Source organism: Dromiciops gliroides, chromosome 1 (assembly GCF_019393635.1).
Source record: "Dromiciops gliroides isolate mDroGli1 chromosome 1, mDroGli1.pri, whole genome shotgun sequence".
Classification (NCBI taxonomy): domain Eukaryota; kingdom Metazoa; phylum Chordata; class Mammalia; order Microbiotheria; family Microbiotheriidae; genus Dromiciops; species Dromiciops gliroides.
The window spans coordinates 518,582,771-518,599,730 of NC_057861.1; the positions used below are offsets into that span (position 1 = coordinate 518,582,771).

At 36.9% G+C, this 16,960-nt stretch overlaps 1 protein-coding gene across 1 annotated transcript in view; it reads right to left on the minus strand.

The window, feature by feature from the left end:
- Positions 1 to 14,648: 14,648 nt before the first annotated feature.
- The window catches only part of LOC122735266 (retinal dehydrogenase 1-like), a 35,176-nt gene continuing 32,864 nt past the window's right edge, over positions 14,649 to 16,960 (minus strand). The window contains exon 13 of the mRNA XM_043976647.1: positions 14,649 to 15,307. Coding sequence (XP_043832582.1) covers positions 15,235 to 15,307 — 73 coding nt within the window. The 3' untranslated portion in view covers positions 14,649 to 15,234. The remainder of the gene's footprint in view (positions 15,308 to 16,960) is intronic.

Here is a 16,960-nt window from a genome sequence, read left to right on the forward strand (position 1 = left end):
CCCTTCTCCGCCAGCGTCCTCAGGAAAGAGCCCCAGAGTCAGCGCCAGTCTCTTCCTTCCTCCTCCCACTAGTCCGCGTCACTTCCTCCCAAAGAAAAGACTCCTGGTCTTGCCCTCAAAGACCTTCGCTTCATGGGCAGAACTCTTCTACAGTAAGTATCCAGCAGGTGCCGTCATTCCAATCGTTACACTTAGACATGGAAATTGCTTTCTCCCTTGTGCAGAAGTCCTACTTTGTAGCAGTTTGAGAGATTAGATTAGAGAAAATGCCTAGTCCTCCATCTTGTTCATATGACTGAACTGTCTTCTTTCTCATTTGCCTGTGGGAATTTACCCTAACTTAAAAACTGATTAGTAAAGGGCATGAGAGAATCTACTATGACTTTCCTAGCCCTGATTCTGTCCTCTGGTCTTTACCATCATACCTCAGCTCCATTCTCCCACTAGAAAACACACCCATTTTCTCCCATTGACAAATTCCTCCAAGAACCTCTATTTCGAGAAAGGGCTCCAAGCCATCCATCTTTCATTCTTCTCTTAGATTTGCTTTATCATATTTCCTTTCTACTTTTCAGATTCCTTTTATGTATTGTCTTTTCCCATTAGAATATAAGCTCCTAAAGGAACTGTCTTTGTTTTTGCTTGTGTTTGTATCCCTAGTGCTTAACACGGTACTTGGCACATAGTAGTCAGTCAATAGTTATAGTAGTTAACAATAATTTATTAAATGACTATTATATGCCAGAAACTGTGAAGTCTTGGAGAACGAAATTGCAAACCACCCCAGTATCTTTGCCAATGTGCAGCCCTTCTAGTCTTCTGGAATGATAAAAATATGTTATATGCTTGCAACAGTTTAGTGGGAGAAAAGACTTTAGATATATTATGTCACTGATACCAGGTAGCCTTTTTGACAATCTCAAGACACTTGGTGCTATGTCATGCCAAATTATGTCTCTCTCTCACGTAGAGAGGCAGTGGGTTGTGGGTTTTCTTTTTTAAAGATGCTCACTGAGAACAAGCTTATTTGCCTAGACACCATCATCATCAACTGAGTTGTGAATTTGGAATGAATGAGAATAACAGTCCTTCATTTTAGAAGCATCATCGGGGGCGGCTAGGTGGCGCAGTGGATAAAGCACTGGCCCTGGATTCAGGAGGACCTGAGCTCAAATCCGGCTCAGACACTTGACACTTACTAGCTGTGTGACCCTGGGCAAGTCACTTAACCCCCATTGCCCCGCCAAAAAAAAAAAAAACCAACCTAAACTAAATTAACGGCATCATCATTATGTGTGTGGAAGAAAATGCAGAGCTGACTGGCAGTTTAAAAGGACTGTCCCTTTTTAGATCCCTTCTGTTTGCGTAGTGTCAATTCAGTCTTTGGGATTTTAGGGAACTAATTATACCTCTTGTAATCCTGTGAATAGGATTGTACAGATAGTATGTAGGAGGCCTGAGTTGAGTCAATGGAACTTGGCATGGTTAGCCTAGAGAAGAGAAGGTTTAGATGATACCTGTTAGGTTTATTCAAGTGTTTGAAAGATTGTCATGTAGAAAAGGGTTGTCACATGTTTTGGGTGGTCCCAGAGGGCAAAAGTATAAGCAGTGGGTAGAAGCTGCAGATAGGAAAGTTTTAGCTCAATATAAAGAATAATTTCTTAATAATTCAAGCTGTCTTAGAGTAGAATTGAATACCTTGTAAGGTAGTGAGCTTCCCATTAATGGAGATTTTCAAGTGGAAGGTACATGGAAACAAATTGGGGATATCACAGACAGAAATCCCATTCATATATGTCTTACAATAAGGTGGTACAGTGGATAGAGCCTAAAGATGGACTCAGGAAGACTTGAGTTCAAATTTAGCTTCTGCCACTTATTAGCTGTGTAAATCTAGGCAAGCCACTTAAGCTATTCTGCCTCGGTTTCCTCATCTATGTAATGAGGATAATTATAATACCTACCTCCTAGGTTTTTGTGAGGATAAAATGAAATAATATCTTGAAATTTTTCTGTAATCCTTAAAGTGCTATATAAATGGTGATTATTATTACTATTATTAATATTATGGTGATGAAATGATCCTATATGGTTTTGTTTATTCTTTTTATAGAACTTTGGATATTCTGAGCAACGAGACAATTTCTTGGAGTCTTAGTTTCCTCATCTACAAATTGTAAATATCAAAATTTGAATTACTTACCTAATTCATTAGATAGTTGTTATACAAAGTTTTGAAGCCCCAAACTGTGCTATATTTTATTTTTGTGTCCTCACTTTCTAACATGATGCTCTGTGCAGAGTAGATCCTTGATAAATATTTACTTTGTAGACTCAAATGATAAAATTTATGTCAAATGGCATCATAACCATAAAGTATTACATAAATATAAGGTATTAATATTATTGTAATTAGGTTTTAAATTGCTATTTGGTTTTATTATTATTTTTGTCCCCTTCAATCTATCTTTCTCCTCCCTTACCTAGAGAGGCATTCCTTATAACAAAGAATAAAAAAAAATGAGAAAAAAAAGCAGTTCAGAAAAACTAATCAATATATCAATCAAGTCCACCAGTATTAGTTTGTATTTTATCTCAAAAGACAGCTTCCCCTTCTCCCTCCCTCCACACACTTCTGCAATGAAGGGAATTAGGTCCATTTTTATCCTGTATATCTTTATTGGGGCTCAGTATAATGACACATTGTTCAATTTTGATTATATTGTTGTAGTTGTTTCCTTTCATAATGATGTAGTCATTGTGAATATTGTATTCCTGTTTTTGCTTTACCTTACATCAGTTCATATAAGTCCTGGCTTTTCTATTCATCATATCCAACATATCTTGTTGTACATTAATATTTCATTATATTATATGTCACAATTTATTGAGCTATTTCCCAATCAGTAGCAACCTATTTTTTTTAGTTCTTTGTTATAACAAAAAATGTTATTAGAAATATTTTGGTGTTTATGGGATTTTTCTATCTTTGATTGCCTTGTGTGATGTATCTGAGTCAAAGGTCAGGGGCATTTTAGTCACTTTCTTAGCATAAACACAAATTGTTTTCCAGAATTGCTGGAACAATTTACAATGATGTCAACAGTGTTTTACTGTGCATCTTTTTCTACAATGTTTCTAAGGCTGACTTTGTTGTTGTTGAGTTGTTTTGAGTCCTGTCCAACTATTGTTGCCATTTGGGGTTTTCTTAGTGAAAACACTAGAGTGGTTTGCTATTTCCTTCTCCAAGAATGACTATTTTTGTCATTTTTACCAGTTTTCTAAGTGTAAGATGAAACCTCAGAGTAATCTTGATTTGCATTTCTTGTTATTAGTAATTTATGGGAATCTTTCACATGGTTATTTTAAGTTTATTATTAAAGTTAAGCTAAACAAAGGGAATAAAATTAGGAGAGGCAGTGTGTTTCAGTGGAAAGAATGCTGAATTTGGAGAAAGAGGATCTGAATTAAAATCCCACTTATACCACTTATTATCTGTGGGGATCTCTGGGGCAACTCATTTAACTCTTTGAGACTCTTTTCCACTATTTGCATTATGAGGTGGTTGGGTTATATGACTTCACCAAAGTACTGTACAATACTAAATCTCTTATTCTAACATAATTTGGTACAATATGGGTAATAGGAAGAAGAAATATAGATGGCTTTGGGCTATCATAAGAAAGATTCTTTCACAAATTTTCTCTGAAGTTGGAAATAAGGAAACTACTAAATTCCACTGATTAGAATTTATCATATTTATAACTGCAAAATTTGGCATCATATGACCAAAAGTATGCCTACAGACTTAATATAAGTAAATATAAAAGAGAGATTTTCCATATAATAGTTTTATGACTTATTCATACAATGAGACCTTTATTTTAAAATGTTTAAAGTATTCTGGCTTTTGTCAATTCTCTTGTTCTATATTTATATTTAATGGATATAGGGGCAAAATTCTGGTTAAATTCCATAACAACATTTTCTTGTTTACCTAAAAAATCTTCTATTTAATACATAATTCAAAACACTTCCCATGAGACTGGGACATGGTCTAATTTGTGTGAGGGGGATGGGGCAATCTCTAAATTTAAAAATATGTGCCATATAATGTGGCAAGAAGCCTGTAAGAGTGCCTGCCCAATTTTCCCGGTATCATATTGGATTTATTTGCACCTTCTCTCAAGGTGACTAAATTCAAGCTATTGACTCCACCACTACCTAACTATAACTTTAGACAGGTCACAACCTTTCTGGGTATTAGTTTCCTCATCTATAAAATAAAGGCATAAAATTCCAGGATTTCTAAGGTCTCTTTCAGTTTTGATATTCTCCCATTTCCAAACTTCTTTGCAGCTCTAAAATGCTACAAATCTTGCTATCCCACTTTAAAACCAAGATAACCAAATATAATCAATTCAGCTTCCCAAATTTAGAAAACTCTCCAGTGACCTAAAATGTTCAGGAATTCCTAGATTATATGAAAGAAGTCATTTAGCCACAGGAAAAATAAAGTACAATATGGGTTATTGCATATGCTTTTTACAGCTTACATATCTAGTACGATTCTAAACATTCCTTTTTGTGGTAAAAGGAAATTGGTTTAGCCTTTAATGAAAAAAGTTTTTAAAGTCTTATATGTGGAGGGAATTCACAGTGACATTTTTTTTGGTGAGGCAATTGGGGTTAAGTGACTTGCCCAGGGTCACAGTTAGTAAGTGTTGAGTGGGATGGGAAGTACACCCACTGACCCCTGTAATCGAGACTCGAGGAGAAAGAAGGCCAAAGCACTGATTTTATTTCTTTCAAAAGAAAGGTGTACCACACTCACTGGGACAACCAGGAGGTGTGACACACCGAGATTAGGAAACCAAGCAGTTTTTATACTCTTTACAGACATCTATTTTAAGCAAAATGCGATAATTAGGTTAATACTATAAGTTCAGCAATAAATCTCTCTCCTGGGATGTTCAGCGATAAAGCTCTCTCCTGGGTCAGAGTGCTCCAACCTCAGGGGTTCAGCCATAGGTTATTTTGCAAAATTTCCTGTTTCAGCAACAATTTATCATGTCTACATAATGTCTCGGTGCAGACCCTATGAAGCAATTTTTAAGTTGATATGCCTATATTTAGAAAGGGGGAAAGTAGCTTCCCATTATTGCCTCTCTCTAGAGAAAAAACAGAGAGAGAAATAGGGGGCTTTAAGGGGCTTTAAGACCTTGAGATCAGATCACTAGGCTGAAGTGGGGGGGCACTTTCCATCTCAGTGGAGGGTCATATCCCTATATCCCTCTCAGTGTCAAGTGTCTGAGGCCAGATTTGAACTCAGGTCCTCCTGAATCCAGGGCCAGTGCTCTATCCACTGTGCCACCTAGCTGCCCCCACAGTGACATTTTGATGTCTTAGACATGAGAAAAATTTTCCATCTAAAACAAATAAAAAGAAAAAAGCCCTATATCAGACAAATATTGTTCTGAAATAGCCAGGAGAAACCAACAAAACCAATTTTTTTCTATGTAGAAAAAGATGGTTTTATAATACTGCATGGTATGTGTGACTTGAACCACGAATTCAAGCTATATAAGAACAACTATATAGGTAGGTGTTGGATAAGATTCCAAAGGTGGTATAATTCAGTCTCTCAACCATTCTGAAACCTCTTTGCAAACATTTCCAGAAAATGAATGGGAAAATAACAGGGAATGGCACATATGTGGAAGGGGTGGGTAGGGACAGAGCATGACAAAATGCCCTTCTGGGAGTTGTAGTATGCCAATGATTTAAACAGCAAAAGAAATTTCTAAAATATTCATAATTGATTTTCTTTGCTGGTGATAAAACTTCCATCTGTAGTCCATTCTAAATGATTTAAATAATAAAAACAGAAACCCACACACATTCCTTCATCTTCTTTTTCTCTCCTCTCCCTCCCCAAAGACATTTGGTTTAAATATGCATTTGATTTTATTTCACATTTTTAATAATTGATTTTGACTTTCCTGTTGATTTTTTAAAAAATTCCTGTTTGCATTTCCCAAGAACCTAGTAATGACCTTTCACATAGTTTGTTGCTTTTCAACATGCATTCATTTCAATCCATTTATACATCTTATTCCTTCTTGTACTTTATCAGAATACAAACTAGACCCCCCAAATAAGCCTCACTACTATTTCCTTACTCTCATATCTGTGTGTGGTTCATTCATCTTGGCTGGGCTCCTTTACTAGTTGTTAGGAAGTCTCAGTGTTGCTAGGGTTACTTTAAATCCTTGGGGAAACTTAAAGATAATTTCCATCAAATCTTCAGCTATCAGACTCATTACACTGGAGAGTGAAGTTGTCTCTGTTAATTGGAAATAGAGTCTTCAAGAGAACTTTCCTCCATTTGCTCTTTAGAAGTATGTTTTTAACTAACAATCAACCGATCTCCCAACATTTTTTCTCAAACTCTCCCTCTCCTAGGGGCAGCTAGGTGGTGCAGTGGATAGAGAATCGGCCCTGGATTCAGGAGGACCTGAGTTCAAATTTGGCCTCAGACCCTTGACACTTACTAGCTGTGTGACCCTGGGCAAGTCACTTATCCCCCATTGCCCTGCAAAAAAAAACCCCAAAAGCTCTCCCTCTCCTTCACTTAATATGTAATTTCAGACCAATACATCATTCTTTTTTTTTTTTTAAGTGAGGCAATTGGGGTTAAGTGACTTGCCCAGGGTCACACAGCTAGTAAGTGTTAAGTGTCTGAGGCCGGATTTGAACTCAGGTACTCCTGACTCCAGGGCCGGTGCTCTATCCACTGCACCACCTAGCTGCCCCAACATCATTCTTTTGTAGATTCTAGCTAAATTGAATTATACTGACAATTCTTGTTTTCCAGATTTCTATTTATAATCCTATGATATTATCTACGTAGCCCATTAAAAAGGTACACTGCAAAGCAAAACAAAACAAGAAACCAAAAAGATTCATTCTTTAACATCTCCAATCTGAGACTCGATGCTATAGACTCATTTTTATCTCTCTCTGAGTCATTAATTTTCAGCAGAAATTTAAATCAACAGTATAAATCAAGATTAGAGGCAGATGGTTGTACCTCCATATTATTGAAGCAGGCAAAGACTAATTTGGAAGAACTGAGTAACTAACATGGAAATCTAACTACGATTGTTGTGGGAATGCAGTGGGACCCTAAGAAAGCTAAAACCCAACCACCAAGACCTAGGAAAAAGCAGCTCTCTCTCATACGTCAGGTATGATGTGTGGCAGGACATGACCACAGTATGCTGATAAGTAATACTAAGGTTGGTAGGTAGATGTGCAGGATATGGATAGATGCTGCATATCCTACAGAAATTCCATTATCAAAGATCTCCAGCCCCAGTTTTTGCATTTCCCCTTGCCTTATAATTCTCTTCCCTTACTTTGTTTTGTAAAGATACAAAAAAACCAGGTCTTCTCTTACTCCAGAGGGACAGTCAGCATGATGATCTGTTTTCCTAGCCATTATTTCTCTCTCCTAATAAATCTCTTTTTATTTTACAAGATTTGGGATGAGCCTCCAATTCTTTGGGTGAGCTAGCCCTCTGATCCAGGTCGCCAGTCCTCCTAAACACTATATATGGGTATATGAGTTTAGTATATCATTGGAGATTAAAACCAAAGTAAAACAAAAACACTGAGGCATATTGTTAAACATCAGTTTGAAAAGTCTGACGTACACATAGGTGTATCTGCGTGCATTAAAATATACATTTCTCAATGATTACTGTACTTTTAGTGCATTTCATATTATATTGCATTGAATATTTGTTAAAAGTATTGTTAAACCTACTAATGACATTTTTGCTGACTTTTCAGTCATGTAATAAATATTACTAGATTCTAGCAAGAGAAATTCATTGTTGACCTACTTTTTTGGGGTGGGGGGAGGCAATGAGAGTTAAGTGACTTGCCCAAGGTCACACAGCTAGTAATGTGTCAAGTGACTGAGGCCAGATTTGAACTCACTCCTGACTCCAGGGCTGGTGCTTTATCCACTGCACCACCTAGCTGCCCCCAAGAAATTCATTGTTAATTAACGAATCACTCCACAAATTTTTGTAAGTATGATTTTGTGTTCATCATTGTTTTAAGAGTTTGAAATACAGATACAATGAGTCTGAAGATGGAATATCTTTTTTTTTTTAAGGAAAAGCAAAGAGGCTAATGTCACTGAAATACAGTGTACATGGTAAAGTGTAAGGTGTTAGAAGACTGGAAAGGCTATGGTTAAAGATATGACGGGCTTAGAACAGTAAACAGGGGATTTTATGATTGATATTGGAGAAGATAGAAAGGCACTGGCATTATTGAGTAGGTGGGGCTGGGGGAGTGGGGAAGGGTCAGACCTTATTTATCAATGCCATCTTATATTTATAGAGTGTTTTTCATATTCTCTGAGCACATTCATATCTACTAGCTTATTTAACTATAAAATAACTATACAAGGATGACATGTATTACCCTAGCTTTAAAACAGGAAAATGCATAAGCTTTAGAAGTTAAGTTAAAAAAAAAGGTAAGTGACTTGCTTTAACTCATTTAACTCAGTCTAGTTTTCTTTTTTGCATCACCACAGCAGTTTACCTCTAATTAATCTTGATTTGTAATCTTTTCTTACATCAGCCACATTACAGGTGGTTTTTAGTGTTTGTTTACTTTTAGAATTGAAAAATAAGGCATATGTAAAGCTAAAAAATGCAGGCATTGAAGAGATACATGTCAAGCCACTAAGATATCCTTAAAAATATATTCTCTAATTATATAAAATTGAATTAAATACTGACATTTACAAGAAACAGGTTATGCAACTGAACTTACTCACTTCTTTTATACCTAGTACAAACATTTATTTTTAAATGAGTATTCACTTTAAATCTTGATGATTATGAGTTATGAAAGCAGAGTCATATGGTATTATTATAAGCTGCCTTTAGGATTAGTCAATATAACCTGAAGGAAGCACTGAACTGAAAAGATATTTTCACCTGCATGTGGGTTTATGCTTTATTAGTTCCATTTTGTCCTCTCCACCCTGCCCCTGGCTACTTTAAAAACAAAACAAAATTTGAGAGGCAAGTATATATACTTTTGTGAGCTATACTCTACCCACAAATTAAATTCCTAAAACTTTTGGTACATTTTCTAAAGAGTCACTTCCACAATATCAGGTTTCCACTGGCAGAGTAATTCACCAACTTGATATATTTCACTAAATAGTGCAGAATGAGGATGACTATGGGTATTGAACATTTGTCTACAAAATTGTTGGACAGAAGGAAAACTTTTGTATCCAAAGGCAACCATTTGCTTTTTTTTTTTTTTTGGTTTCTTTTTGCAGGGCAATGGGGGTTAAGTGACTTGCCCAGGGTCACACAGTAAGTGTCAAGTGTCTGAGGCCGGATTTGAACTCAGGTACTCCTGAATCCAGGGCCGGTACTTTATCCACTGCGCCACCTAGCCGCCCCATAACATTTGTTTTTATAAGATTTCCAATTTCCAATTTTTTCCCCTCCCTCCCCTCCCCTAAACAGCAGGTAATCTGATATAGGTTATATATATATATATATATATATATATATATATATATATATATATATATATATATATATAATAACATTAAACATATTTCTGCTTTAGGCATGTTATAAGAGAAGAATCAGAGCAAAAAGGAAAAAAACCTCAAAAAAGAAAAACAACAGCACCAAAAACAAAAGAAATAGTATGGTTCAATCAGCATCCATATTCCATAGTTCTTTTTTTTCCTGGATTTGGAGAGCCTTTTCCATCACGAGTCCTTTGGAACTTTCTTGTACCATTGTATTGCTGAGAAGAATCTAGTCTATCACAGTTGATCAACACATAATGTTGATGATACTGTGTACAATGTTCTTCTGGTTCTGCTCATCTCATCATCAGTTCATACAAGTCCTTCCAGGTTTCTCTGAACTCCCCCTGCTCATTGTTTCTTACAGCACAATAGAATTCCGTTACATTCATATACCACACAACTTGTTCAGCCATTCCCCAATTGATGGGCAGCCCCTCAATTTCCAATTCCTTGCCACCACAAAAAGAGCAGCTATAAATATTTTTTTACATGTGGGTCCTTTTCCCTTAACCATTTGCTTTTTCAGAATGAGTTGTTAGACTGTCCCTGAGGGGTGAAAACTACAAGAAGAGCTCTGAATGTTAAGTGAACAGTTGAATGCCTTGAGGAATTTAATCAGAAAGTGATTCAGACTGCTTGATTTTGTGTGCAAGTTAACTTTTAGATGCTGAAGTAAATTATAAGCATATTAATAAACAGAATAGTAGCCAGGACTTCTGTCCCCGGAGGCAAATTCAGTTGTGGTGGTGATGGTAGTGAGGGGTTTCCCCTGGGGTTTGGGAAGGCCTCAGGATCCCACCTTACTCTGTATGTAAGCATAGCACTGCTAATTCAGAAAAAAACCCTCATGAAAAACAATTTGTTAGCACACTGATAGAGCATGGGACTTGGAGTCACTTAGTTAGACCTGAGGACAAATCTTGACTAAAACACTTAAATCCCTGTGTGACCCTGGGCAAGTCACTTAACCTCTGTGTGCTTTACTTTCCTAATCTGTATTAATAATAGGGCCTGGGGCAGCTAGATTGCGCAGTGGTTAAAGCACCGGCCCTGGATTCAGGAGTACCTGAGTTCAAATCTGGCCTCAGTCACTTGACACTTAGTAGCTATGTGACGGTGGGCAAGTCACTTAACCCCCATTGACTAAAAATAAAGAAATAAATAAAAATAATAGGGCCTATCTCTCAGGGTTGTTGTGAGTATAGAATGAGGTAATATTTGTAATTTGCTTTGCAAATGTTAACCTGAAATAAAGAAGACCACCAAAGTAACAAATTTCATCATCTTTAATGGAGGAAAGGGAATTGCAATTTGGGGCCACCATGCATTACCAATGTACTGGAGTGCCCAAGGAGGGGTTGAAAATGGGGTTCTTATAGAATACCAGGGCAGAGAGAGTGGGATATGATTCTTGGAACAGTACACCTGTAGGTGTGAACATTCTCTGGAAAAGTAGTTCTTAAGTGTAGCAATACAGTATGTCTAAAGAAACAAGTTCCTCAGGCAGTTTGTTCTTCAGACAGTTCTTTTTTGGGGGGGTTGGACTGGATCAGCTCATAGCTAGCTGTATTCAACACTTCCTCCTTTTTGTGAAGAGGAATTCTTTCCCTGACCAATGCAGTCATTGGGGAGGTTCATGTGCTGGGGAACCTTGGTCCAATGGCAGAGAATAGCCCAAGGCTGCACCCATTAAGGCTGGATGTGATATATCTCACAGTATGAAAATGCACTCTGCCTAAAAATACCATAATAGTGACATAGTTAAGACGATATTTAAAAGAAAGATAGATACAAAGGTGTTAAAAAAAACCCCACCAAAGCTAAAAACAGACCACAGGTTACTAAAATTTGTAACCTGGCAATGAAACAAAATAGTATTAATGGAAGAAAAAAAAGATTAAAACAGTATAAATTTGCTTTAACCCCCCCCACCAGATAGTAGTAAAGCAAATTCTAATTGAACATCCTATTATGAAACAAAATGTTCTTCTTACACATTCTTCTCTGCCATTCTAAGAATCCAAGTAATACTCTTCTGTGCCTATTACTGTAAAAATTTTATTTAATAAAAGATATTATGTTTTTACTGAAGTGCTTGCTTAAGCACATGTTAATGAAATACAATACAAATAAATACACAGAGACATCATAGTGTTTGAATACCAACAGTATGAAAACTTGAAATGCCTATAAAGCTTATAGGAAAAAAAATAGGACAACTCAAGACAACTCACAACTCAGGATAACTCATTCCCTGCTCTAATTCAGAGAAACACAGATTGACTGATCCATTGATAGACATGTTGAAAGGAGGCCTTGGGGGCAGTCTCTTTTGGTAAGCAGGCCTTACAAAGAATTTACAGTGAATGAGGAAGGAGAAAAAAGAAAGGGTAATCCACTCTTGCCATCCATTCCATCAATCCATTATATCTTTAGAGCAGAGACAGCTCATATAGCTAGCTGATTTCTGAGAGCATCCTCTATGTCTGGTCCTATGGAAACTCTCCTCTTAGGCCTTCAGAAATAGGATGGCTTTCAGAATGGCTTCTTTTAACAGATCTGCTCCTCTGGTTCAGGTCACTTGTAGAAAATCCCTTTTGTGCTAAAATCTCTTGCAAAACAGATCTCAATACAACTTAATATAGTCACTTTAATTTTGCTTTGTCAAAACTAGGTCATGTGGAGCAGCTAGGTGGTGCACCAACCCTGGATTCAGGAGGACCTGAGTTCAAATCCGGCCTCAGACACTTAACACTTACTAGCTGTGTGACCCTGGGCAAGTCAATTGCCTCTCACACAAAAAACCAAAAACCAAAACAAAACAAAAAACTAGGTCATGTGGTGGAAACTAAATCAAACCTTATGCTTCTAATCCTATGAATAACAGAATTATATGAAGAACATCAAATTAAGAACATTCACACTAGAGAATTTGCACTTTTTCTCCTACTTCTTACTGTTCCTATCCTTTTCCAAACCAGATACTTGATTTAGATACTGAAAGAATCTTAAAGAATCCATGAGGATCTGACTTGTAAAATAAGCTCCTCCATTTTTAAAAACCAATGTAGTGAGGGGCAGCTAGGTGGCACAGTGGATAAAGCACTAGCCCTGGATTCAGGAGGACCTGAGTTCAAATCTGGCCTCAGACACTTGACACTTACTAGCTGTGTGACCCTGGGCAAGTCACTTAATCCCAATTGCCTCACCAGATATATATATATATATATATATATATATATATGTATATATAATAAAATTATCATATTTTGGGGGCGGCTAGGTGGTGCAGTGGATAAAGCACCGGCCTTGGATTCAGGAGTACCTGAGTTCAAATCCAGCCTCAGACACTTGACTTACTAGCTGTGTGACCCTGGGCAAGTCACTTAACCCCCATTGCCCAGCAAAAAAAACCAAAACCAAAAAACAATGTAGTGGGGCAGCTAGGTGGCGCAGTGGATAGAGCACTGGTGCTGGAATCAGGAGTTCCTGAGTTCAAATCAGGCCTCAGACACTTAACACTTACTAGCTGTGTGACCCTGGGCAAGTCACTTAACCCCAATTGCCTCACTAAAAAAAAAAAAAAAGAGAGATAAAAAAAAAACCAATGTAGTTATGCATACTAAGGCTAAAAGTACCTTTTAAATGGACATTGAATCCATAAATATTTAAGCTCTGCCGTCTATCTATTTCATCCTTCACCTCAGAATCAAGTTCAATAAATGGAAGAAACTTCAATTTATTACCTATAACTACCTTGTGATGTAAGTTAGTAAATTGTTATGTTACTATATTTAGGAAATTCAAATAACAACTAGCAGGGGCTAGGTTTCGCAGTGGATAAAGCACCGGCCCTGGATTCAGGAGTACCTGAGTTCAAATCTGGCCTCAGGCACTTGACACTTACTAGCTGTGTGACCCTGGGCAAGTCACTTAACCCCTATTGCCCCACAAAAAAAATGCAAATAACAACTAGCCTTCTTAAATTGCACAATTTATGCAGAGGGTGAACAATATAATTGCATGTATAAAATTCTGAACCCAGTACTTAGAACTTGTTCTTAGAACATGCTCAAGGCCTTTTCATCCCATTAGAAACATCTAAACTTGACATATATAATTATCTGCTCTTGTTATTTCCTCAAAAAATGTCCATTCTAGCTATTAACTTTAGTTATTTAATCTAGCTGCTCATTCTCCCCTTAGAGGGATGAGATGCTGCTAAGAACCTAATCCTATATAGAAGCACATATGTAACAATATTCTTTGTAGATAGGTGACTTCTAGACCTGAGTTCAATGACCACACAAATGATTTTACCTAAGAGATACTTATGCTTTGAATTCAGCCACTCTCAGGCTTCTCAGAGGATAAAACCTTGAGTTCCTCAAAGATCAGAATTTCATATGGGAAGTTATAATAGTAGGAAGATGTAGGTAGGAACTGAGGATGGACAAGGGTGTTGATAGCAAGTAAAGGAAATGCTTATTACTACTGCTTAGAAGAGGGCTTCCTGATAATTCCATCATGATCAACAAATCAACTTTGAAGACTTAATCAGGGTTGGTATCTAAGGCAGCTGCCAACTACTTTCACTCTTCCTCACAATATGTAGAGGGAATGAGTGCTGGGTCTGGCTTCAAGGACCTGGCTTCAAGTTCCAGCTCTATTTGTCACATTTGTGACCTTGATGACTATGTAACCTATCTGCCCTCTTTCCCCATCTGTAAAATGAGGAGTATCAAGTAGATGACTTCTGAAATCCTTTTCAACTCTGTATCTCTGGAATTCTGGGTTCCTATACAGAATCTAAATTTGATAACTTGCACTGTCAGCATCTCTCTTGTTATTCCTCTATGTTCACCCTGCCCACTAATTCCCTTCCACATTCTACAACATAGCAATCATAAGACAAGAGAAAATTTTAAAAAGACTCTTCCTTTAAGGGGGAAAGTTCAGGGACCTATGCCTTAGATTTAAAAATAAAACACAAGCAATATGACACCAAATTTGTCTTACATTTAATGAAATGGAAACTTCCACAATGAAGATGTGTTCTTAAAATGTCAACATGTACACAGAGTAATGTAAGATTGTTTTAATGGATCTGATATTGAAATTACAGTTTAGCAGAGTGGTTATTACTTCATTGGACACAGTCACTGTTTCCAAGGTGAAGAATCGTTTCCAAAGGTAAAGAAGACAGCATCAGTGAACAAAGTGCATCTATTTTGTAACTTAACATGTGTAGTAAGTTTCAATTAGCCATTAACAGAAAGAAAAAGTAAAACCGTAAATGGTCCTCTCAATTTTTTAATGACTTAAAACTCTGCAAGAATCATTTACTAAGTAAAACTCTTGACTTTTCTAATACCTGAGAGATCTTGAGTTAATTGCACTTCTCAAATTTCAGGAAGAATAGGATTTACCATGTTTACATGAGAGCAAGAAGGCACATGACATGTCCTAGTTATAACATTTTTAATGCTGCTAATGTCAATAATCAGGGAAAATGGCAGTTGTAATAACTTTCATATGTTGGGGTCATCCATTGAAGATATGGAGCACCATCTCCTGTAGCATTCTTAGGAGTTCTTCTCAGAAATCTTGATTGTGACAGTCTTGACTTCAGTGTATTCATGGAGACCATATTCTCCCCTGGAGGAAAAAAAAATCCACAATTGCATTTGAGATACTGCTATCCATAGACTATATAATTAATGGCATAGTATGAATTTGGCTTTTTTCATTAAGGAAGATATGACAGGGTAAAGACCAGTTTAGAGGGATAGTCAGAGTCAGGGAGGCCAGGGTTAAAGTCCTGCTTCTGACTCATGCTAGCAATGGGGCCATAGATGAGCCACTTAGTGTCTAAGGGTCTCAAATCTCAAAGAATATAAATTTTTTTTTTGTCAAAGAATATAAATTAATGATGAGTTGCTGATCTGTATCAGGAGAAGATATTTCTACACTAAGAATTTCCTATGTTCACAAAATCCCATCTATGGGCTTTCCCCACAAAACCTTTGGATTAATGTCTCAGAAACATCTTATCTTCTCAGAAACATTAAGAATAGAATCAATAACTATTAGAGGCACTTTATGTATTAATGATTCTTCTCCTATAAAATCCTATAAAACGTTATGGCTTGTTTGGATGTCCAGCTACATTGTTTAAGAAATGGGAGGTTTTATCATTTATGTTCATATTATAGTTAAATAATAAATAAATAAATAAATATATATATTCAAAACCTCATTAGACACAGGGCTGACATCCTTGGAATATTTCCAAAGCCAGTTGGAGTGGAATATCTAGCTATGTAAGTAACTGGCAGTGGTTGGTGGGTAAAAAGTAGAATGAGATAGCAACACAGTATAGAGGACAATTAGAGGGGATAGGGCACAGTGTATAGAGATGACAGTTAAACTATATGCAGTTTTAATGGGAAAAGAGATAGTCTGCCTTCCTGCCAATCTTCTGGGAGGTGTGACCTGCTTCCATCTCTTAGAGCCCATAACCTACCTCTAAACCCTTGAAGAAGTACAGCCTGGCAGCTAGCAAGGCAGGGAGCCTGGGAATTTTTTTTAACATGGAGAGATTAAATATTCCTTTCTTTCCAGATTGGTACCTGATGCCAAGTCCTAGCCATCCTTCCCTAGTTATGTCTCTAGGTGAGTGGGATTCCCGAAACACAAGTGAGTAGTATACATATATTTTCTTTCTTTTTTTTCTTCTTTTTTTTTTGGTGGGGCCATGGGGGTTAAGTGACTTGCCCAGGGTCACACAGCTAGTAAGTGTCAAGTGTCTGAGGCTGGATTTGAACTCAGGTACTCCTGATTCCAGGGCTGGTGCTTTATCCACTGTGCCACCTAACTGCCCATACACATATTTTCTAGGTGACCACTGAACAAGAGGAAGCTGAATTTTCACAGTACTCAAGAATCATTTTACAGTGATTATTAAAATATTATTGAATTATCGTGAGATGAAAGGTGACCATTCAAAAGACAAATTTACCAATGATAATTTCTAATACTCTTTCAAATGAACACCATAAAGTGAATACTGCAAAACAAGAGGAAAGCAATATTTCTAAATAAGCAAATCCTATAAAAAATATTACAAAGGAATTAAGGGCAGCTAGGTGGCACAGTGGATAAAGCACTGGCCTTGGATTCAGGAGGACCTGAGTTCAAATCCAGCCTCAGACACTTGACACTAGCTGTGTGACCCTGGGCAAGTCACTTAACCCTCAATACCCCACAAAACAAAACAAAACAAAAAAACAAAACAAAGGAATTAAAAAT